This window comes from Schistocerca nitens, chromosome 5, assembly GCF_023898315.1.
Source record: "Schistocerca nitens isolate TAMUIC-IGC-003100 chromosome 5, iqSchNite1.1, whole genome shotgun sequence".
In the NCBI taxonomy this organism is placed as follows: Eukaryota; Metazoa; Arthropoda; class Insecta; order Orthoptera; family Acrididae; genus Schistocerca; species Schistocerca nitens.
This window is the reverse complement of record NC_064618.1, coordinates 635,777,873-635,802,837: the sequence shown is the minus strand read 5'-3', so window position 1 is coordinate 635,802,837 and position 24,965 is coordinate 635,777,873. Positions and strand designations below refer to the sequence as shown.

The window sequence follows — 24,965 nt, the reverse complement described above, 5'->3', positions numbered from 1 at the left end:
TGTATGATATCTAACTATAGGGAAAAAATAGACTCTCATAAATAACTCCTTATTTGTTATTTTTGGGCCTAAAAAGTGGATTTTTGAAAAGTTGGAGGTAATTTTGACTGGTTATTTTTGAATATAGGGTGTTTTGTGTAATAAACAATGTTGTTATTGTTGTTGTTGTGGTGGTCTTCAGTCCTGAGACTGGTTTGATGCAGCTCTCCATGCTACCCTATACTGTGCAAGTTTCTTCATCTCCCAGTACTTACGGCAACCTACATCCTTCTGAATCTGCTTAGTGTATTCATCTCTTGGTCTCCCTCTATGATTTTTACCCTCCACGCTGCCCTCCAATCCTAAATTTGTGATCCCTTGATGCCTCAGAACATGTCCTACCAACCGGTCCCTTCTTCTTGTCAAGTTGTGCCACAAACTCCTCTTTTCCCCTATTCTATTCAATACCTCCTCATTAGTTGTGTGATCTACCCATCTAATCTTCAGCATTCTTCTGTAGCACCACATTTCGAAAGCTTCAATTCTCTTCTTGTCCAAACTATTTATCGTCCATGCTTCACTTCCATACATGGCTACACTCCATACAAATACTTTCAGAAACGACTTCTTGACACTTAAATCTATACTCGATGTTAACAAATTTCTCTTCTTCAGAAACGCTTTCCTTGCCATTGCCAGTCTACATTTTATATCCTCTCTACTTCGAGCAACATCAGTTATTTTGCTCCCCAAATAGCAAAACTCTTTTACTACTTTTAAGTGTCTCATTTCCTAATCTAATTCCCTCAGCATCACCCGACTTAATTCGACTACATTCCATTATCCGTGTTTTGCTTTTGTTGATGTTCATCTTATATCCTCCTTTTAAGACACTGTCCATTCCGTTCAACTGCTCTTCCAAATCCTTTGCTGTCTAGAGGACACTTTTCTAAAAACAATCATGTCAATTGCAATGTTGTAACTTAACCCAGTGCAGAGATATTCAAATTTTCGATAATGTCTCCAGACTGAAAAATTGTTGCGCGCCTAAAAATAAAAATGGCTGTCATCCACTAAAGGTGCAAGATAAATTATTAAAAAAAAAACTGTTTTGGCTTATCAAACGTAGGGCAATCACATATAAAAATATTAAAGTATTTAAAAATGGTCAAGCAACAATCACTGGGCCACTTCATATGGATTGACCCAGTACATCAAAGATCTTTCCAAAAACGCTTTTTTTTCTTCTTTTCTTTTCTTTTCTTCTGGGATTCATTTTCTAAAGAGCTGGTAAGCTCTACACTGCTGTATAAAGTGTTAACCATTCAAAGGATTGATTAGTTTTACAGTTCCCAGGGAAACTATACTGTCACTTAACACAGAAAAAGTGTTTTCACCCGGGAAAAAGTGTATTTTTAACCATGAAATCTGGGAAAATGCCGGGATTTTATTTTTTATTTTATTTTATTTATTTATTTTTCCTAGTCTGCCATACACACTGTCAAACAGTGGCTTATGAAATGAGGAAATATGGTCAATCCAGGTCAAAAGTTTATGACAAATCACTTTTTGGATATAAAAACAAATGTATAATTTCTTAACTTAATCTTGTTGCAAAGCCACACTAATTCTCATTTCAGTAGCTATCAAAGACAAAAATTACATCATTGCATTACATAAGTCTACAGTCACTCATTTGCTTATCGTGTAGAAAAATACTCAAATATTTCCATACTGTCATTTGTTAAAGTCTCATTCCAGTAACTCGGACCTTTTGTGAGCCATGAGGGATGCTATGAATATTTTATTCTCGCTTTCTGCGGGTACAATCCCAAGGCCAGGCCTCCACAAACATATAGGCAGGTGATGCAGGTATCAAAAGAATCCACTGGAAATATGCGCTGGCTCTTTGGGAAAATTGTTTTTTGTGTATGGCATCTCATGTTCAAAGGTGTGCCAGCTTTTGATTGCTGTAGGGGTGTTGCCAACAAACAACTTTTCATTCTCAGTCATGTGGCAACTATTGAAGTGTTCTAGTAGTGTGTCGTGGTGAAACCAAGTAAAGTGAAATTCAGTGCTGAATAGCTGAATGACTGGAGGTTTGAGAGCATCAAGGCTCGCAAGATGTCAGAATTCCAGACATTTTGCACAGTATGAAGCAGATCTTTTGCACTCAGCAACATATGAATGATGACCGTAAACAGTCATGTGGAAGGAGCTGAGCACTGCAAGGAAGTCGTGTCTGTCAAGAAGACAGCAGACAATTCGTCTTTTTCCTCAGTCTCGGTAAACGAAGTGCTATGACTGTTACGTGATGCGTTGACCCTTAAAGGCTGCACAACATCTCACTGACCGTAATGGGATTTTATTTTCAATGACTGCATTGTTTTATATCCAGCCATTTTGGTGATGTGTTAGGCAATTAAAAGGGTATTTCAGTAATGCTTTAAAAAGTAAGCAAGGAGAACAGGAAAATCGGACGAGCTGGGAAACCTTGTCAACAGAGTGGTGTTCAAAGTTGACCGACAGAGTTTGGCATTTTCGACATACTTTTGCGCAGCTTAATGTAATCTATCCTTTTCTAATGTCAAGTTTTGGCGTTCATTAAGGAAACTTGCCACTGGTTTTTCAGTGAAGAGGGAGGATCACCAAGGTATGCCTAGCCGCCCTGCTTTCCTGCTGTTTCTGTTCTTCTTGCTTCCTCTTTAGACAATGGCGTTGATTGCATTAATCCCTTCTTCGTCGCCAGACATACCCATCTATTGACAACAGCTGTTCTTCCCGATAGTACATACTTTTCAGCTCACCTGATTTAGGCAGAAGACTACCGATTTTCAGCTTTTTCTCCTGTCTCGCGATCATTCCATTATTTCTCCCAATTTTTAGCTAATGATCATCACCTAAGACGGTTATTTTGAAAACCCGTTTCAGTTTTCGGCCAATTGTGGAAAGTCCTTTGCTTATTAATCTTTTTAATCGATGTACTCCTTTGGAGTTGGGAGAAATCAGGAAGTTGCATGCAACATGTTATTGACTATACTTTTTCCTCTTTCCTGTGTGTTTTTTAGAGTGTGCACTCATATTGCTCCGTTTTGTGCTCTGTTTGGACTTGGGTTTGTGGGCTGTCACTGTGCCATTGCTACCAAGTTACTGGTTTTCCCACTAAATCTGGTGGTTTTGAATAGCCATCTAATAGCTAGATTTTTAAACATATTAGGGTGGTTTTACAGTAAAATTACTTTTAAAATTGACTTGACCTGTTCAACATATCGAAAATAGCACTATTTAATTTATTAATGTCTACTACCTTTTGAATTTATATCACCTAAACATTTATAATGCGCGGTATTCTATCTTTGTTCCTGTATTGGTTATAATAGAGGGAAACATTCCACGTAGGAAAAATATATCTAAAAACAAAGATCATGTGACTTACCAAATGAAAGTGCTGGCAGGTCGACAGGCACACAAACGAACACAAACATACACACAAAATTCAAGCTTTCGCAACAAACTGTTGCCTCATCAGGAAAGAGGGAAGGAGAGGGAAAGACGAAAGGATGTGGGTTTTAAGGGAGAGGGTAAGGAGTCATTCCAATCCCGGGAGCGGAAAGACTTACCTCAGGGGGAAAAAGGACAGGTATACACTCGCGCGCACACACACACATATCCATCCACACATATCCATCCACACATATACAGACACAAGCAGACATATTTAAAGTTTGGGCAGAGATGTCAGTCGAGGCGGAAGTGAAGAGGCAAAGATGATGTTGAATGACAGGTGAGGTATGAGTGGCGGCAACTTGAAATTAGCGGAGATTGAGGCCTGGTGGGTAACGGGAAGAGAGGATATATTGAAGAGCAAGTTCCCATCTCCGGAGTTCGGATAGGTTGGTGTTGGTGGGAAGTATCCAGATAACCCGGACGGTGTAACACTGTGCCAAGATGTGCTGGCCGTGCACCAAGGCATGTTTAGCCACAGGGTGATCCTCATTACCAACAAACACTGTCTGCCTGTGTCCATTCATGCGAATGGACAGTTTGTTGCTGGTCATTCCCACATAGAATGCATCACAGTGTAGGCAGGTCAGTTGGTAGATCACGTGGGTGCTTTCACACGTGGCTCTGCCTTTGATCGTGTACACCCTCCGGGTTACAGGACTGGAGTAGGTGGTGGTGGGAGGGTGCATGGGACAGGTTTTACACCGGGGGCGGTTACAAGGGTAGGAGCCAGAGGGTAGGGAAGGTGGTTTGGGGATTTCATAGGGATGAACTAACAGGTTACGAAGGTTAGGTGGACGGCGGAAAGACACTCTTGGTGGAGTGGGGAGGATTTCATGAAGGATGGATCTCATTTCAGGGCAGGATTTGAGGAAGTCGTATCCCTGCTGGAGAGCCACATTCAGAATCTGATCCAGTCCCGGAAAGTATCCTGTCACAAGTGGGGCACTTTTGTGGTTCTTCTGTGGGAGGTTCTGGATTTGAGAGGATGAGGAAGTGGCTCTGGTTATTTGCTTCTGTACCAGGTCGGGAGGGTAGTTGCGGGATACGAAAGCTGTTGTCTGGTTGTTGGTGTAATGCTTCAGGGATTCCGGACTGGAGCAGATTCGTTTGCCACGAAGACCTAGGCTGTAGGGAAGGGACCGTTTGACGTGGAATGGGTGGCAGCTGTCGTAATGGAGGTACTGTTGCTTGTTGGTGGGTTTGATGTGGACGGACGTGTGAAGCTGGCCATTGGACAGGTGGAGGTCAGCATCAAGGAAAGTGGCATGGGATTTGGAGTAGGACCAGGTGAATCTGATGGAACCAAAGGAGTTGAGGTTGGAGAGGAAATTCTGGAGTTCTTCTTCACTGTGAGTCCAGATCATGAAGATGTCATCAATAAATCTGTACCAAACTTTGGGTTGGCAGGCCTGGGTAACCAAGAAGGCTTCCTCTAAGCGACCCATGAATAGGTTGGCGTACGAAGGGGTACCCATGGCTGTTCCCTTTAATTGTTGGTATGTCTGGTCTTCAAAAGTGAAGAAGTTGTGGGTCAGGATGAAGCTGGCTAAGGTAATGAGGAAAGAGGTTTTAGGTAGGGTGGCAGGTGATCGGCGTGAAAGGAAGTGCTCCATCGCAGCGAGGCCCTGGACGTGCGGGATATTTGTGTATAAGGAAGTGGCATCAATGGTTACAAGGATGGTTTCTGGGGGTAACGGATTGGGTAAGGATTCCAGGCGTTCGAGAAAGTGGTTGGTGTCTTTGATGAAGGATGGGAGACTGCATGTAATGGGTTGAAGGTGTTGATCTACGTAGGCAGAGATACGTGCTGTGGGGGCTTGGTAACCAGCTACAATGGGGCAGCCGGGATGATTGGGTTTGTGAATTTTAGGAAGAAGGTAGAAGGTAGGGGTGCGGGGTGTCGGTGGGGTCAGGAGGTTGATGGAGTCAGGTGAAAGGTTTTGTAGGGGGCCTAAGGTTCTGAGGATTCCTTGAAGTTCCGCCTGGACATCAGGAATGGGATTACCTTGGCAAACTTTGTATGTGGTGTTGTCTGAAAGCTGACACAGTCCCTCAGCCACATACTCCCGACGATCAAGTACCACAGTCGTGGAACCCTTGTCCGCCGGAAGAATGACGATGGACCGGTCAGCCTTCAGATCACGGATAGCCTGGGCTTCAGCAGTGGTGATGTTGGGAGTAGGATTTGTTCCTGTGTTGTTATGCATTCTAACGTGAATAAATCTGCAGCTGCATCCATAGTGTTGGTGTTAATGTGATGTTTTTTACATCACTGGATATTGTTTTAGTGGTAAAAATGACTAAAGTAAAGACATAGTATGTCCAGAAATGTTGTGCTGAATGGCTACATGGTAATAAATTTGCAAAATGATTTGAAAGAATTTTTTATGATGACACAAGAGCATCTTGCAAGATTTGTTGTATTACTTTGTTCGCACATTATACAGGCACATAAGCCATAGTGGCTCAAAAAATCACAAGACAGCTGCAACACTGTAAACAAAAATATCTTTCAAAACTGTGGAAGAATCTTTAGAAGTGAATCAAGCTGAGGGTTCCCTTGCATTTTTTGCCATTGTGTGATCACATCATGTGGTCACTTACTTGAGTAAATTCAGGTAAAGATGTTGTCACATCTTTTCTTACCCTTGAGCCCTCAAAAATTTGTCAGGGGAAAATGCCTAAACTTGTGGATTTTAAAATTTTTCCGGCGAATTGACTGTTCAAACAAATTTCGGGCTTGCAGCCAGTCGTCGTTCAATACTTCGCACGATATTTCAACTGGACACCTGCCAGTCATCTTCCGGTGAGCCGTCGCAGACTGGTGATAACGTCCTCCGCTCCGCAATATATAGCGTACTGTAACTATTCTGCGCATGCGTCGAAAACTTGATAGTTGAACCAACACTGCCCGCTGGCAGCACCCTCGCTGGTGGAATAGCGGAACTCAGTCGCCCTCTGCGTTGCTGTTTGCCACGGCCGTCGACGCACTCTGTCATCTTCGATTTGAGCAAATTGTGGAGATGATGGGATTCCTTGCACTGTCCAGCTGGTAGCCGCTGTCACGGTTTAACAGATTTTCCGCCAGTCGTATTTCTACGGATTCTTTAATAATGGAGTCCCAGAAAGACGTAGAAATACGACTGGCGGAAAATCTATTCAACCTTGATAGCGGCTACCAGCTGGACAGTGCATGGAATCCCATCATCTCCACGATTTGCTCAAATCGAAGACGACAGAGTGCGTCGACGACCGTGGCAAACAGCAACGCAGAGGGCGACTGAGTTCCGCTATTCCACCAGCAAGGGCACTGCCAGCGGGCAGTGTTGGTTCAACTATCAAGTTTTCGACGCATGCGCAGAATAGTTACAGTACGCTATATATTGCGGAGTGGAAGATGTTACCGCCAGTCTGCGACGACTCACCTGAAGATGACTGGCAGGTGCCCAGTTGAAATATCGTGCAAAGTATTGAACGACGACCGGCTGCAAGCCCGAAATTTGTTTGAACATGCCTAAACTTGTCTGTAAATCAGGAAAAATCAGGCGATTTTTTACTTGGAGAAACTTGTGGCAACCATGAAATCGTATTGTGACGGCATTGGGGAACAGCAAAAAGATTAGCAGCTCGTGCTAGTCTACAGTAGCCCTTGGATAACCAAATATTGAATCCGAACGAAAGCGCTGGCAGGTCGATAGACACACAAACAAACACAAACACACACACAAAATTCAAGCTTTCGCAACAAACTGTTGCCTCATCAGGAAAGAGGGGAAGGAGAGGGAAAGACGAAAGGATGTGGGTTTTAAGGGAGAGGGTAAGGAGTCATTCCAATCCCGGGAGCGGAAAGACTTACTTTAGGGGGAAAAAGGACAGGTATACACTCGCACACACGCACATATCCATCCACACATATATGTGTGGATGGATATGTGCATGTGTGCGAGTGTATACCTGTCCTTTTTTCCCCCTAAGGTAAGTCTTTCCGCTCCCGGGATTGGAATGACTCCTTACCCTCTCCCTTAAAACCCACATCCTTTCGTCTTTCCCTCTCCTTCCCCTCTTTCCTGATGAGGCAACAGTTTGTTGCGAAAGCTTGAATTTTGTGTGTGTGTTTGTGTTTGTTTGTGTGTCTATCGACCTGCCAGCGCTTTCGTTCGGTAAGTCACATCATCTTTGTTTTTACATATATTTTTCCCACGTGGAATGTTTCCCTCTATTATATAAAATATTGAATCCATATGATTTGGTAGTATTCCAGGTATAGAGTTTTATTATGTACCAAAAGAAGAAACTGAAAAAATTCAGGCTGGTCAAGAAACAATGTTTGCCAGGGGACATAGAACAAGAGAAAATTTTAAATTTCAGCCAGTTAATTGTAACCAGCTCAGAGTAAGCAGGCTGTCCAATGATGCTAAGGCCATCGAAACCAATGAGTAAATTCCAGCAATTTCAATTGCAAGTTTACAACCAGGATGGTATGATGCTTTTATGTATGCCAGTTTTTGATGATTTGGAAATGTGTGTGAAGTTTCACATGAACAACTAGATGTCCTTGTCAGCTTTATGCATCTACATGGTTCTGCTTGTTCCTTCCACTGGCTATCTGCTAAAGACACTTGCTGGATTCCTGAGCAACATATTTTCATGACTTTACTAGCATCAACATCAACAACATCAGGTAGACAAAAGGCCATCGAAACCAATGAGTAAATTCCAGCAATTTCAATTGCAAGTTTACAACCAGGATGGTATGATGCTTTTATGTATGCCAGTTTTTGATGATTTGGAAATGTGTGTGAAGTTTCACATGAACAACTAGATGTCCTTGTCAGCTTTATGCATCTACATGGTTCTGCTTGTTCCTTCCACTGGCTATCTGCTAAAGACACTTGCTGGATTCCTGAGCAACATATTTTCATGACTTTACTAGCATCAACATCAACAACATCAGGTAGACAAAACAGTCCTTGACAAAATTATATAGCTGTTTATCTAAAAGCGGAACTGGCCTTTTAGTACTTTTGTTTTGCAAATTTGCTGTGTTTTGTTTTATGCTTGTTTTTATGGCATGTGTTAAAGTAATGTTAGAAACTGATTTATGTATTCGAATAAAAAAGTAATTACCAGTAGTGTTATGATACTTGATGAGAAAATATTTAAGTTTTCAATCTTCTCAAAGTGCTAAAATAATAATTTTTGAAAGTATTGTTACTCACCAAAATGCAAAATCGAGAAATTAAAGAATATAGCTTTGAAAGCTTAAAGCATGCTCTTTCCAGCTGTGGCAAGGGGGGGGGGGGCATCCATCATGATCAATACACAGCCCCCCCCCACCAGCAATAAAATTTCGACCAACTTTGCATATCTTTTCATCTAGGTGTCCAGCACTCATTAAATTTGATCTATATACAGCCACCATAGGTGGGAATAACCCTCTGAAGTTTTGGTGTGTTTGGTTTGTATGAAAAGTAGTAGTGGTCGGTCAGACCTTGGCTCTCAGAGTTGTGTGATGTCTGTGTACAGAGTGATTATAATTAAAGTTAAACTTTCAAACCACTGTAGAAATAACACCACTGGTCAGAATGACGTCAAATTGCAGCGTAATATTATCAGAGAAAGGGGAAACATATGGCAGAAGAAAAATAAATAGTTACAAAATGTAGCAATAGATGGCGCTGTAATCATCATAATTTCATAGTGGTAGACTACAAATGACAAATGAATCATACAATGATGCCTAAGGTGTACGTTTGATGTTAAACAGACTGTACCAGTTAGTGTGTATGGGTGTACAGGTGTGATACTGTTTGTTACATAAGTCAATCCACCACGGCAACGTCATATCACATTGGATGGGAAAAATCTGTTTTTAATTGTCCTGAGGCCAAATATTGCATAAAAAGCATCAATCACATTGGCTTTTAATAGTCCTGGGGCCAAAAACTGCATAAAAAGCATCAGTCACATAGGTTTTTAATTGCCCTGAGGCCAAAAACTGCTTAAAAAACTATCAGTAAAAATCATATCGGATTATTAATTTTCGTGTGACTGGCGTAAAACATGTTCAATATGCTGTCCACAGTTTTCTGCTACAAGTTGAAATTGAAAAACAGCATGTTCCACAACTGATTAAAGTGTTTCTGGGTTCACATTCACAATGTGTTGTGCAGTGTGTGCCTTCGGTGCACCTAAGTTTGCAGTCGGAAGACTGAACACAACATCTTTCAGATAGCCCCACAGCCAGAAGTCGCACAGATTAATATCAGGTGACCAGGATAGCCAGGTTGTAGCGCAATGGCAGCTGATAATTCTAGCATCCGAAATGGCAGCTTCAGTAGCTGCTTAACTGAATTTGCTTTGTTTGGGGGTGCGCCACCTTGCATAGAAATGATCTTATCCGCACATCCACACTGTTGGAGAGCTGGAATGATATGGTTGCGCAAATGACACTCACAGCACTTACCAGTGACGGTACAGGTAACATGACCGGAAGCACCTGTCTCCTCGAAAAAATATGGCCCTATGATAAACGATGCCATAACCTGCACCACACAGTGACATTTTCAGGGTGAGGTGGTACTAGTTGATTTGCGTTGCATTTTCCATTGACCACATTCGACAATTCTGTGTGTTGACATATCTTGTCAGATGGAAGCGGGCTTCATCTGCCCACAAAATCTTCCACGGCCGATCGTTGTCCACTTCCATGCGAGCAAGAAATTCTAAAGTGAAGGTCTCTCTTGCGGGCAGGTCAACAGGCAGCAACTCGTGCACATGGGTAATTTTGAATGGATACCAAAGAAGGATGTTTTGTAGGATTTTACGCACCATGCTCACAGGTATGTCTAATGTTTGGGCAATTCTCCATGCACTACACGTTTGCACACCACCACTCGTCTCCTCCTGCATTGCTGTGGCCACTGCTTCCACTGATGTCGAATCAAATTGTTCCTCCCTCTACCAGGTTGCTCACCAAAAGAATCCATCTTTTTGAATTTCCAAATCATTTTCTCCAGACTCACGGCAGTCATCAGACCAATGCCTTTTTTCAACCCCTTCAGTGTCCGGAACTTCTGCAGAGCGACGTTTGCACTGTCATCATTCTGGTAATACAGCTTTACAAGCATAGCATTATCCTGCATTGAGACAGTCATGGCTAATGTCACAGATGCTGAAGGAGGAAAAGCCGTGTACCCAGCGTGTTTATACCAACTTCAATGGGTCATGTGCGTGACACGTATTTTTATTTTCATATTCTGACACATACAGCGCTATCTATTGATCAATTTTCACACTATTTTTCTTCGTCTGCCATACGTTGTCCCCCTTCTCCGATAATATTCCGTTGCAACTTGATATCATTCTGACCAGTGGTGTTATTTCTACAGCGTTTTGAAAGTTTAACTTTAAATATAATGACCCTGTATATTAAAGCAAATGGGAAAATGTTTGCTAGAACTTTCAAAAAAGCCTAGCAAACATGGCACGTTTGTACCTTCATATGTGATCTGAAGTTGAGTAGCCTTTATTTAAAAAGCCCGTAAAAATTCTACTGGTGAAGGTACTGAACTGAAATTTGGTATAGGCCTATAACCAACAAAGATCGTATAGAACCTTCACAGCAAATTTCATTAAATTTGGAGATAAGTAATAAATGTTGCTGAAGAAATGACCAAGAAAAATGTTTTGATATTGTGTTCAAATCTTTCTGATTCACACAAATCACAATAAATCTTATACATTTATTCTTTTCTTTGGTTCTTGCTGACAGTCAAACAGATAATTGTATGACATAATATTTTTTGTGTTACACCAGTCACTTGTTCTGTTTTATTTTAAAATTCTTGACTTGCAGTTTTCTGATATGTTTCAGGTTTCCAGTTGTATCTGTAGGTGTTGTGAGGTGGGTAGAAAGTACCGTTACAGAGTCATCATATTTCAAGCTCTGTGTTGAACACACTCCCATTCATCTGGCACTGCTGGATGAAGTTGTCACCTGCCACATGCTCCTTCACCCAATGGTTCTCTCACTCCTTGTGAGATTGTTTGAATCAAAGCAGGATGAACTGGAAATTCTTGTGCAGGTAAGAGGGAAAGACTGTACAATACCTAGATTTTGATGTGCAGTTAGTGTTAGTTTTATGTAAAGGTTTTTATTTCCTATGTCCATGTTTCTGTTATTACAATTTGTCATTAATTTATCCCCAAAATGTTTTACACAGTTGGAAATGAGGAAGATGTTGCTCGATCGTATGGTGAATCTGCTCAGTAGAGGCTGCGTTGTGCCTGTTGTCAAATACATCAAGCAGTGCTGGCAGAAGGGCGACACTGACATCTCGCTGATACGGTACTTTGTTACAGAGGTATGTTGCCTTTCATGCTGTTTGCTAGTTTCAGAGTGGTCTGAGGTGAGCAAAAGATTTTTCATGACAGCATACACTGCTGGTCATTAAAACTGCAAGACCATGAAATGGCATGCAATAGAAGTCAGGTTGGCGCAAAGTGCACTTACATGCTTGGATGTGCACAACCTTGCAAAATAGATATAGTAGGAGTAACAACATGTACATTCTGTAACTTGGGAAAGATTATGAAAAGGGTGTCTCCCTCAGAAATCAGATTTGATTGTGAGAAGATAATGTTATGCCTCTTACAAGTAGGAGAAATGTCTTAACAACCTGTGTCAGAATTTGACTGGAGTAGGATTGTTTCCTTTCACAACTGCAGTTTGTCAGTCTGTGATATTGTTTGTCACATCGGTCAGGATCCCACATCTGTTTATGCGAATATGGAATCGACAGGTTCAGGCGGGTCGAGCTTGTTGCCATACAGGATCTCAGCAGTCCCACACAAATAGCACTCAAGAGGACAGACATATTGTTCCCTCTGCCTTGCAGGGTTTTACAGCCACATCACATACGTTAAGTCAGGAAATGGGATTGTTTCCAGCAAGACAAATATCCATACACAGAGATGCCAACTATTATGAATCAATCATTATAATTATGGATTTCCTCTAATAATCACGACTTTACCAATGACATGACCAAAATTACGATATTCTTCTTTTTTTTCTTTTTCTTTCTTTCTTTCTTTTTCTTTTTTTTTAAAATTTATAAGCGTAATCACATTTAGTGCTCAAAAAGATGCACAAGAGAAAGTCATTCTTTACTATTTGAATTTTCATCAATATTTCTTTTCACATTTTTCGTAAACTGTTCGTATACTTCTTTTCTGCCCCTTGTCGAATTTTGATTATTACACCAAATACCATATATGGTATGTGACTTCACTTATCGTAACATATAATCAGGTATGAAGTGGTATATCTTGCACAGTTGTTCTCTTTGATAGTCACACGATGACTCTTCCTGGCGAGCTCCCATGCAGGTCGGCTTGCATTGTCATCATCTATGAGCCCAGCACCTGGCATGATGATATGATACCAGCATCTCTGATTCACGTAGTTGTAATTTGGATAGTGGCCATTACATTTCTGATGTATTTGTGAATTATCTTAAAGGTATCTGTGACATCATTCAACAAAGTAGTGCCAGATCACATGTTGCCACCTGTGCTGTCCTGCCGTGCCCCAATACAGAAGATTTTCAACTTAAACCCTGGACGGCATGATCTCCAGATCTCTCGGCTATTGAAAACGTGGTCTTGCTTTGCCAAGAAAGTGACACACTACAGCATACCAATCACTGTGATTGATGATCTGTGGCATGGACTTGGTGCAGCAGGGGACAATGTTCCTGTTATCTGTCATCCAAGCTCAGTGTGACTTGATATTTGGCTGTGTTACAGCCCTGTTATCAAGTAATAAAAACAAAATAATAAATGAATTATCAGTTTAATATTTTATTGTTCAAGCAGTAGCATCAACAATATTATTTTTAATTGTATTGATTCAGATAAAATATCCAGTAGAAGCTCATATTGCCTCAGTACTCACCTGGGTTTATAGATACCCATTGTTGGTGTCAGAGGTGACAGCCCTGCTAAATTTTGCACCCTGCACGCTCCCATAATGCATGCAAATTTAATTATGTATTCTTCCTGCTGTACTGTAAACACACAATAAGGGAAATTTTGTTATTTGCTGTCCTTTCTGGTGTTCAATTCTCATGGCCAGCACTGTATGTACCATCGATTCTTGGTATTAAATTTGTATAAAATTGTGACCTTTGATGTCATCATGTGCTGCACTCAGCTCCCCTTGACTGCAGCCGGAATGAATTCACTAGTGTTGTGTTACTTTTCTGTACAATACACTGGCTGCCTCTTCCTTCTAGCAGTCAGCCACCCTTCCACAACCCTCCCTCTCGCTTCCCATCTTCTTTCTCACATCTCCCTCTCCATCTGACGCAACCCTTCACCCCAGACGAAGTGCAGTACTGGCACAAAGTAATGCAGCCTTACAGGTGTGTGTGTGTGTGTGTGTGTGTGTGTGTGTGTGTGTGTGTGTGTGTGTCTCAACTATTCATTGAGTTTTTATCTTCACTCTTTTAATTATTTAGAACAATCAAAAAGGCATTGTGGCCACAGAGTTAAAAGCTAAACTTTCAGAACAAAAAATGTGTGTTGTACACAAAAGGCTTCTAGGGATAGGCAAGTGAATCTGGAGTTAGCAGTGTTAGTGCTAGATGGTGGCAGAATGGCCCCCACCCCAGAGGCAGAATTGGTGTACCACCCCTGCCTGAATCTAGTGTTATCCCCATGTGAAAGGTTGCGAAAATTTTCAAAATGTTTGTGAATTGCATAACTGAAGTGGAACATCTGTACAAGCCCGCCCAGTTTTCACCTATTTGGATGTGGAAAACTGACTAAAAACTGCAGCCAGACTGGCAGGCATACTGGACCTCATTGTTTGTCCCAGGCAGATTCAATGTGGGGATGATGCTTCTCCCCAGATTCTAGAGGTTGTGTTTCATAGTCCTCGAGCTTAATCAGCTTAAAATGCTAATTAAGTTTTGTTTGCCAGAACAAATATTTCTGCTTTTGTTTAATATATTGAAGAGGCTGAGGACGTTCAGTGAGTACTTTGCTTTGAGAAACATATATTAAACACATGTCTTACAATATTTAAAAGGGAGTGGACTATGTTTGAGGCTCATGTAATTAAGAATGAATAGAGTATAACTAGCAAAATGAGAGTCGAGGGACAGAAGCTCAGAACACACCACAAGCACACAAGGCAGGGTGAGAGTGACTCAGTCAAATGTTCACTCTTGTTGCCATGCTGGCACTGTTTGGTCATGATTAGTTTTCCAGGGAGACTGGTCAGTAGAGAGGATTAGGGAATCTGGACCCGTGACAAGGACAGCCTGGACTCTTTCATCCAGAAACTCAGCCTTTTATGCCATATCTACTTCTCAACTCGCTGACTAAATGTGTCATTCAAATCGGACAAGTGAGGTGCAATACCGTCCCTTACACTTCGTCCTTAGAGGCATGTCTTACGTGATCAACAGTAGGGCCAGTCAGCTCTACACCTACATGCTGGCTGTCAATACTATCGAACATTTGTCCAGCTGTTCTTTGTTGGAAGGTGGCTCCTAACAACCTTTGTCAACAAGTTTTTGAAAATGAAACATTCCCTTTTCATTAAGATTTACTCATACTGCCTAAGAAATACCCAAATTCAGAAGACCACATATGAAGGAGTAGTCCAAATGCTTTCAACTTGTTTAACGAGGATACTGAATGGAAACTTGACATGCTGGCTAAAAAAACCCGGAACCATAATAAACTTACTGACAACCCAGCTGTTAAATGTCTAGGCTTTCATCATCCTAAGGAGGAGTGAGTACAGCATAATACATCACAGATTGGAGAAGATGGAGATTTTGCAGTGGCAGTACATGTGGCTATTTGGTGGCAGTACATGTGGCTATTTGATAGTCGGGCAATGGGCCACATTGTAAATGATAGCTCTTACAGATGTTTCCGTGATGGTATCAAGAGTCCATACGAAGCATCTGACGAGGCACTTCAGCGGATTGAGTTTTTCGATATTTGTGCGTAATCAAGCCTGTTGAATGTTTATATAGTGTAAATACTTGCAAATGTGTATGTTTTGGTTAAATAAGTATACTGTAACAGTTTTGTTATTGTAATTGAAGCATGCAGTAATAATAATAATAAAAAAGGACAGCATCCAGTGTTAGTATCTCAAACAAGTAGTCTTAGTTATGTAGATACGAATATTCACCCATCAACTGTGGCTAACCAAAAACTCCACCATTCAGTTACTGAATACGTTAGGTACATTGTTAGTACGTAGTTGACTGCCTTTTATTATGCTCTGGAAGTAGGAAGGAACATCCTTCCCATCTCTCCCAAAATGGTGTCTTTAGCCCACCCAATCCATGAAGGCCCCCAGTTAATGTTTATGCCATACCTACTTCTGAATCATTACCACATGGATCTGATCCCCATGGAACACCTAAGTGCAAGACCTGCTCTTCACACACCCACACAACACACCCTTTTTCAGCCCTGTCACAAGCACATACTACCATGTTCAGCTGCATATTCATCTGGTAAAGCAGTCGCATAATGGACCAGCTCTGCTGTAGCTTCTACACAGTCTTTTATATGAGCATGACCACAAACCAGCTGTCTAACCAAATGATTAGCCCCTACTAAACTGATGCTGAGGGCAAGTTGGAGAACATGATGCTGAGCACATCATGCTTAATTTCAATGGTTTCTTCACAACCTGTACACTATGAATCTTCCTGCCATCTTTTTCTGTTACCAGTTGCTCAGAATTACGCAGGTGTGAATTAATCCTTACAACACATACTTCAATCAGACAACCACGTAGCCCTTGTTCTGCATCCCACCTTAATCTGCATTCATACATTCCTTTACACTCAATCTCCCTCTTTGTTTGGTTATCTTCCCCATTCAATTGAGCCCTCCATATATATCTAAAAACAAAGATGATGTGACTTACCAAACGAAGCGCTGGCAGGTCGATAGACACACAAACAAACACGCAAAATTCAAGCTTTCACAACAAACTGTTGCCTCATCAGGAAAGAGGGAAGGAGAGGAAAAGACGAAAGGATGTGGGTTTTAAGGGAGAGGGTAAAGAGTCATTTCAATCCCGGGAGCGGAAAGACTTACCTTAGGGGGAAAAAAGGACAGGTATACACTCGCGCGCGCGCGCCCACACACACACACACACACACACACACACACACACACACACACACACATCCATCCACACATATGCAGACACAAACAGACACATTTAAAGAGCAAGTTCCCATCTCCGGAGTTCGGATAGGTTGTTGTTAGTGGGAAGTATCCAGATAACCCGGACGGTGTAATGTATGTATGTCTGCTATTGTCTGTATATGTGTGGATAGATATGTGTGTTTGTGCGAGTGTATACCTGTCCTTTTTTCCCCCTAAGGTAAGTCTTTCCGCTCCCGGGATTGGAACGACTCCTTACCCTCTCCCTTAAAACCCACATCCTTTCGTCTTTCCCTCTCCTTCCCTCTTTCCTGATGAGGCAACAGTTTGTTGCGAAAGCTTGAATTTTGTGTTTGTTTGTGTTAGTTTGTGTGTCTATCAACCTGCCAGCGCTTCGTTTGGTAAGTCACATCATCTTTGTTTTTAGATATATTTTTGCCACGTGGAATGTTTCCATATATATATATATATATATATATATATATATATATATATATATATAAAACAAAGATGCCGAATGAAAGCGCTGGCAGGTCGATAGACACACAAACATACACACAAAATTCAAGCTTTCGCAACAAACTGTTGCCTCATCAGGAAAGAGGGGAAGGAGAGGGAAAGACGAAAGGATGTGGGTTTTAAGGGAGAGGGTAAGGAGTCATTCCAATCCCGGGAGCGGAAAGACTTACCTTTGTGTCCATTCATGCGAATGGACAGTTTGTTGCTGGTCATTCCCACATAGAATGCGTCACAGTGTAGGCAGGTCAGTTGGTAAATCACATGGGTGCTTTCACACGTGGCTCTGCCTTTGATCGTGTACACCCTCCGGGTTACAGGACTGGAGTAGGTGGTGGTGGGAGGGTGCATGGGACAGGTTTTACACCGGGGGCGGTTACAAGGGTAGGAGCCAGAGGGTAGGGAAGAAGGTTTGGGGATTTCATAGGGATGAACTAAGAGGTTACGAAGGTTAGGCGGACGGCGGAAAGACACTCTAGGTGGAGTGGGGAGGATTTCATGAAGGATGGATCTCATTTCAGGGTAGGATTTGAGGAAAGTCGTATCCCTGCTGGAGAGCCACATTCAGAGTCTGATCCAGTCCCGGAAAGTATCCTGTCACAAGTGGGGCACTTTTGTGGTTCTTCTGTGGGAGTTTCTGGGTTTGAGAGGATGAGGAAGTGGCTCTGGTTATTTGCTTCTGTACCAGGACGGGAGGGTAGTTGTGGGATGCGAAAGCTGTTTTCAGGTTGTTGGTGTAATGGTTCAGGGATTCCGGACTGGAGCAGATTCGTTTGCCACAAAGACCTAGGCTGTAGGGAAGGGACCGTTTGATGTGGAATGGGTGGCAGCTGTCATAATGGAGGTACTGTTGCTTGTTGGTGGGTTTGATGTGGACGGACGTGTGAAGTTATAGAGGGAAACATTCCACGTGGGAAAAATATATCTAAAAACAAAGATGATGAGACTTACCAAACAAAAGCGCTGGCAGGTCGATAGACACACAAACTAACACAAACATACACCCAAAATTTTGTATATATATATATATATATATATATATATATATATATATATATATATATATATAAACAAAGATGATGTGACTTACCAAACGAAAGTGCTGGCAGGTCGATACACACACAAACAAACACAAACATACACACAAAATTCAAGCTTTCGCAACAAACTGTTGCCTCATCAGGAAAGAGGGAAGGATGTGGGTTTTAAGGGAGAGGGCAAGGAGTCATTCCAATCCCGGATGTGGGTTTTAAGGGAGAGGGTAAGGAGTCATTCCAATCCCGGGAGCGGAAAGACTTACCTTAGGGGGAAAATGGACAGGTATACACTCGCGCGCGCGCGCGCGCGCGCGCGCGCGCGCGCGCGCGCGCACACACACATATACAGACACAAGCAGACAAAGATGTCTGCTTGTGTCTGTATATGTGTGGATGGATATGTGTGTGTGTGCGCGCGAGTGTATACCTGTCCATTTTTCCCCCTAAGGTAAGTCTTTCCGCTCCCGGGATTGGAATGACTCCTTACCCTCTCCCTTAAAACCCACATCCTTTCATCTTTCCCTCTCCTTCCCTCTTTCCTGATGAGGCAACAGTTTGTTGCGAAAGCTTAAATTTTGTGTGTATGTTTGTGTTAGTTTGTGTGTCTATCGACCTGCCACCGATGTCGTTTGGTAAGTCACATCATCTTTGTTTATATATATATATATATATATATATATATATATATATATATATATATATGATGATAGAATATAACAGAGGGAAACATTCCACGTGGAAAAAATATATCTAAAAAGAAAGATGATGAGACTTACCAAACAAAAGTGCTGGCAGGTCGATAGACACACAAACAAACACAAATATACACACAAAATTCAAGCTTTCGCAACAAACTGTTGCCTCATCAGGAAAGAGGGAAGGAGTGGGAAAGACGAAAGGATGTCATTTCTGACAAATAGTCAACCATGAAAAAGGTTGGTAAAGGACTAAAAAAAGCATCTTAGGTTGTCTTTTATTGTCCATAGTTAGGGTAAGCAACGGTCTTTAAATATGTCTGCTTGTGTCTGTATGTGTGGATGGATATGTGTGTGTGTGCGAGTGTATACCTGTCCTTTTTTCCCCCTAAGGTAAGTCTTTCCGCTCCCGGGATTGGAATGACTCCTTACCCTCTCCCTTAAAACCCACATCCTTTCGTCTTTCCCTCTCCTTCCCTCTTTCCTGATGAGGCAACAGTTTGTTGCGAAAGCTTGAATTTTGTGTGTATATTTGTGTTTGTTTGTGTGTCTATCGACCTGCCAGCGCTTTTGTTTGGTAAGTCTCATCATCTTTCTTTTTATATATATATATATATATATATATATATATATATATATATATAGGGTAACATTCCACGTGGGATACACACACACACACTCCTTCTTTTGTAGTGAATAATATGGGGTCTTGATTGATATTTGTGTCATTTCTGACTAATAGTCAACCATGAAAAAGGTTGGTAAAGGACTAAAAAAAGCATCTTAGGTTGTCTTTTATTGTCCATAGTTAGGGTAAGCAACGGTTCTCAGCTATCACATTTAGAAGTTATGGCAGTCATTTTCTTATGCCACTCAGACTCCACAGAATTACAGTTTCTTCTGCTGGTGGAGCTAAGAGATGCCTTCTCATTACCAGCTTCCATATTCTGTTTTATTCGAATCAAAGCTTATTAACTTGAATTTTGTACAATTTTGTTAATCATTTACATGTTTGAAGACAATTTAATCACTTGAAGGAACAAAGAGGCCCCCCCCCCCCCCCCAACAGAAGATTGAAAATGAGATACATACACAGAATGTGTCCAGGCTCCATACATCTTCAGTTTACAGAATATTGTGCTTTCACTGCTTGGATGTGAATATGATGCTTACATCTTTCACAACGACGATGCAGTGAAAGCTAGTTTTGTAGCACCTGTTTCCAGTTTTTTCATACATGAGTATAAGCAGAACCCAACCCACAACACTAATCTGTTTTTTCGCAGTAGGGAAAGGCAGTGTCTTGTTTTAGCAGTAAAAGCTGTGAATGGAACAAACCGAAGAACAACATTCTGTTAGTAGTAGGAACTCATGTTATTTATGCCACTAGGAAAATGATGCCGGCAACCAAACTATCTGTTGGCAACAATACCCTTGACTGCTGAAGGGGGTAAAAGAAAAAAATTAAAAACTAACATGCGTTAGCGTGTTGTCCAGCATAAGAATTTAACAGTAAACAATCTACGGCTCTTCAGTTTTGTTTTCTGATGCATTGAGCAAATTGAAAATAAATCTCTTGATCTAGTGCATTCATTTCTTCCACATGAAACGGATTTCGTTGTACTAGAAAAGAGAACATTGTAGTGTATTTACCTAAGCCTTGGGTTAAATACATGAAAATGGGTCTCAATAATGTCATCAAAATGAAGAGAAATTTTTAAGATTTGACTAATGTAAGTAAAATGTTGCTAAAGATAATTGTCATTAGATAAACAGAAAATCCAATTGATTGGCATTGCAACTTTGATTTTGCAGACATGAATGCACAGATTGTGTGAAATTTTCATTAAGTGATCCTTACAGAAGAAAAATGTGTAAAAAGTAAATTAAAAATACCCTGTGCCACTTGATATTATTATTCTGAAAAATTACTACCATTGCAGGCCATTAATTAAGATTAGAATTTGTAATTTATTTGTTCAAGGATTGTTATTCATTGACAGTAGAATTTGCCAACTTAATATAAGAAAAACATAAGCATATGTACAGATGTATGAATATACTTCTGTTTAATGAGGAGAGGAAAGATGAAATATGATATTATTATCCTCATGAAATTTATACCTCATACATGTCAGATGTTTCACAGAGATCTTAAAGCAGAGGCTGCAGTCTTGTCTAAATATAACACTAAGGATGTTCATTCTTACCTGAGCTAGAAACCAATTTTCAAAAGACAATGGTTTTCTTTCTACGTACTGACTTCATTTTAATTTATATTTGATGTGAAAGAAAAACTAAATATTGTACTCGTGAGAAAATTGAACAATGCAACATTTTTGTTTTTAAGGCAAAAATAATGAAGAGTTCTGATCTTGTGACAAAATCATCATTTTAGGTTTTGGAAGCCATAGCACCACCATACACAGCAGAATTTGTGCAACTTTTCTTGCCCATGGTTGAGAATGAAGAAATTACTGGCTCTATGAGAGGTGATGGTGAAAATGACCCAGTGTCAGAATTCATTGGTAAGTAATTTTTAGACAGTTTCATTGTGTTGCAGTTTGTACTATTTTCCATTGTAATTGTTAGGAAATACAGCAAGAGCATCGCTGAACCACCAACAGTAGTTTGTTGTGAGAGAATATTAGATATAAAATGTAGTTAACAGTATGTATAGGGAATGCATTTACTAGTATAGAAGGTGCAGGGGGACGGGGAAGAAAACACGATATGTAATTGAGAGCAGAATATTGATATTAGATACAGCAAAATTTTCTGGTTAACTTACGCTGGAAATGGACCATTGTGGAGTTATGGCTATTAAATGGCAACCTGAGATACGTGCATGTCTGGTAAGCATACTGGCTAAATGTGCCTTGCAGTGAGCTTTTCTCCAACTAAACTGTGGTTTTGTTTTTCACCAGTGTGATACACTTATCATTTATTGTACTCTTCCAGATCACCATTATCCCATACCCAATGTTCAAGTAACTCAAAGAGTTTGAAATGTAGTGGATATGAGAAGAGGCTATGTTTAACACTCCCCATGCAGTACGTTGCCAGCAGTTGACAATTTTGGGGCTTATGAGCTGGGACAGAGAGAGAGAGAGAGAGAGAGAGAGGTGCAATGTGCATATTTTAAATGTGTAAATACTGTTACAGGACAGCCAAGTACAGTGAGAATTCTGATATTTGGTGAACAGATTCTTTAAATCTTTCAAAGCAGTGCAGTCAAACAGCACCAGAGCAGTAGCTCAAGAAGTTGATGTTTCTCATTGACTTGTTAGGAATAACACAAATGAAAAAAGTTTACATCCCTGCTGTGTACATTCTTTGGGAGGAGAGGGTAATCCAAAGCAAGAAATGTTAATAATCTGCGTGCCTACAGGAAAAACCATCATTGGTATATAGCTGATTTATTCCACGGAGGGATCATAAAATGTATGCAAGTATTAAGACTATACGAATTCCCTTAGTGTAACAATATGAGGTGGTTAAAGTTAAAATTTTGCATTATTTAAGCCATCTTCTGTTCTCTGAATTGTCAAAGCATTTGTTTTATTTAATGTGGCTTGAGATCAACTTCTTAACTGCAAGTAGCATCTCTGTCAAATTATTGTTAAGGAAGAAGGTCTCTATTGAAAAACATTTCAGAGTTTATATACACTCATGCTCATAAATTAAGGATAATGATGCTACATGGTGAAACAATGCTCTGGTGGGCGGTTTGCAGGTTTAAATCACCTCGGGGTATGACCATGCAGTGCATTTGACCTGCAGTCGTCGCGTGGTGGCCCTCGCAGCAGTCCGCATATGCAGAGGTGTGTTGGTGCATGTCGGAGTACGGTGCAGCGAGTAGGTGTGCAGATGTTTTCAGACATGCTAATGGTGACTGTGTGTTGAAAATGGCTCAAAGAACACATATTGATGACGTTATTAGGGGCAGAATACAAGGGCGACTGGAGGCTGGTCAAACACAACAGGTCGTAGCACGGGCCCTCCGTGTGCCACAAAGTGTGATCTCAAGATTATGGCAACGATTCCAGCAGACAGGAAACGTTTTCAGGCGCTACAGTACGGGATGTCCACAGTGTATAACACCTCAAGAAGACCGATATCTCACCATCAGTGCCCGCAGACGGCCATGGAGTACTGCAGGTAGCCTTGCTCGGGACCTTACTGCAGCCACTGGAACAGTTGTCTCTAGACACACAGTCTACAGACAACTGAACAGACATGGTTTATTCACCTGGAGACCTGCAAGGTGCATTCCACTGGCCCTGGTTACAGGAAAGCCCCTAAAGCCTGGTGTCAAGAACACAGTACATGGTCATTGGAACAGTGGTCCCAGGTTATGTTCACGGACGAGTCCAGTTATAGTCTGAAAAGAGATTCTCGTTGGGTTTTCATCTGGCATGAAACAGGAATCACACTAACCAACCCCTTAATGTCCTTGAAAGGGACCTGTATGGAGGTCGTGGTTTGATGATGTGGGGTGGGATTATGATTGGTGCACGTACACCCCCTGCATGTCTTTGACAGAGGTACTGTAACAGGTCAGGTGTATTGGGACGTCATTTTGCACCAGTATGTCCACCTTTTCAGGGGTGCAGTAGGTCCCACCTTCCTCCTGATGGATGATAACACACGGCCCCACCGAGCTGCCATCGTGGAGGACTACCTTGAAACAGAAGATATCAGGCGAATGGAGTGGCCTACCTGTTCTCCAGATCTAAATCCCATTGAGCACGTCTGATGTATGCTGCACGTCTTCAACCCCTAGGACACTTCAGGAGATCCGACAGGCACTGGAGCAAGAATGGGAGGCTATACCCCAGCAACTGCTCGACCACCTGATCCAGAGTATGCCAACCCGTTGTGCGGTCTGTGTACGTGTGCATGGTGATCATATCCCATATTGATGTCGGGATACATGCGCAGGACACAGTGGTGTTTAATAGCACATGTTTCGGGACGGTTTTTTCAACTTATCACCAATAGTGTGGACTTTAGATCAGTGTCGTGTGTGTTCCCTAAGTGCCTATGCTATTAGCGCCAGTGCCACGTTGTGTAGCACCACATTCTACAATTATCCTTAATTTATGAGCACGAGTTTGTGTGTGTGTGTGTGTGTGTGTGTGTGTGTGTGTGTGTCAGACACACACATTTTAACACACACAAGAGCAACACACGCATTGGATCCAATACATTTCACATCATTGTAAACCTAAAATTACAGTAGAACTATATTAGATGATGACGTGCCCTTCCAGTAAAATGGCATATAAAAGGTGATATATTCTCAAATGTCTCAAATAGACCATTGCGGTGATACATGTTGACAAACGGGAATTGATGGTGACCGAACATTGCAGGGGGAGGATTGTAATCTTGTATCTATGATGTGATTTTACAGTTGTAAGCTACCATAGACTATCATAAGTAAACATAGAATATGGTTGCTTTCCTAGTAGCCTTGGTCAGTTATGACCATAACCACTTTACCTGTGTGTTAGGTGAGTTGCATACCTGCTGGGCATTACCTCAGTTTGATCATGTATGCAATCCCACCATCTCAAACATCGTTTCATTGAGCTTACATAAAATATGTTTCTGTTATTATTAACAACTTTCGCACTTATCAATAATAACAGGAAACTCTTGCCTTTGAAAATTGATGGGGAATGTTGTATTGAGTGCAAAATAGGGGTCAACAGAAACGTCCGATCTTACTCGTCGGCTTTGACCCGTGACGTAAGCGTGTTGTGGTGTGTGACGTCATTACGGCGCGGAGTTTGGTTTGCGATTGTGGCGTGTTTGTAGATGTCTTGTTTTTATTTGTGGTGCTCTTTGGTGGTGTGTTCATGGTTTTCGTTTGTTTCGTTTGGTGGGGTCAGTTTGCTGTTGCTCACGTGTTGGATTTGAAGCGGAATTTGTATTAGTGAGTTAATGGTTTTGTGTGATGGTTAATTTAATGCTCATTGCTGTACGTGTTAGTTTGTTATTGAGTGTA

At 41.3% G+C, this 24,965-nt stretch overlaps 1 protein-coding gene across 5 annotated transcripts in view; it reads left to right on the top strand.

Moving 5' to 3' along the window:
• Positions 1 to 24,965, top strand: part of LOC126260923 (negative elongation factor D) — a 229,231-nt gene that overhangs the window by 124,147 nt on the left and 80,119 nt on the right. For all 5 annotated transcript variants that reach the window (XM_049958411.1, XM_049958412.1, XM_049958414.1 and 2 more), the window contains exons 12-14: positions 11,363 to 11,573; positions 11,712 to 11,852; positions 21,348 to 21,477. In XM_049958411.1, the coding sequence (XP_049814368.1) occupies positions 11,363 to 11,573; positions 11,712 to 11,852; positions 21,348 to 21,477 (482 nt within the window). The remainder of the gene's footprint in view (positions 1 to 11,362; positions 11,574 to 11,711; positions 11,853 to 21,347; positions 21,478 to 24,965) is intronic.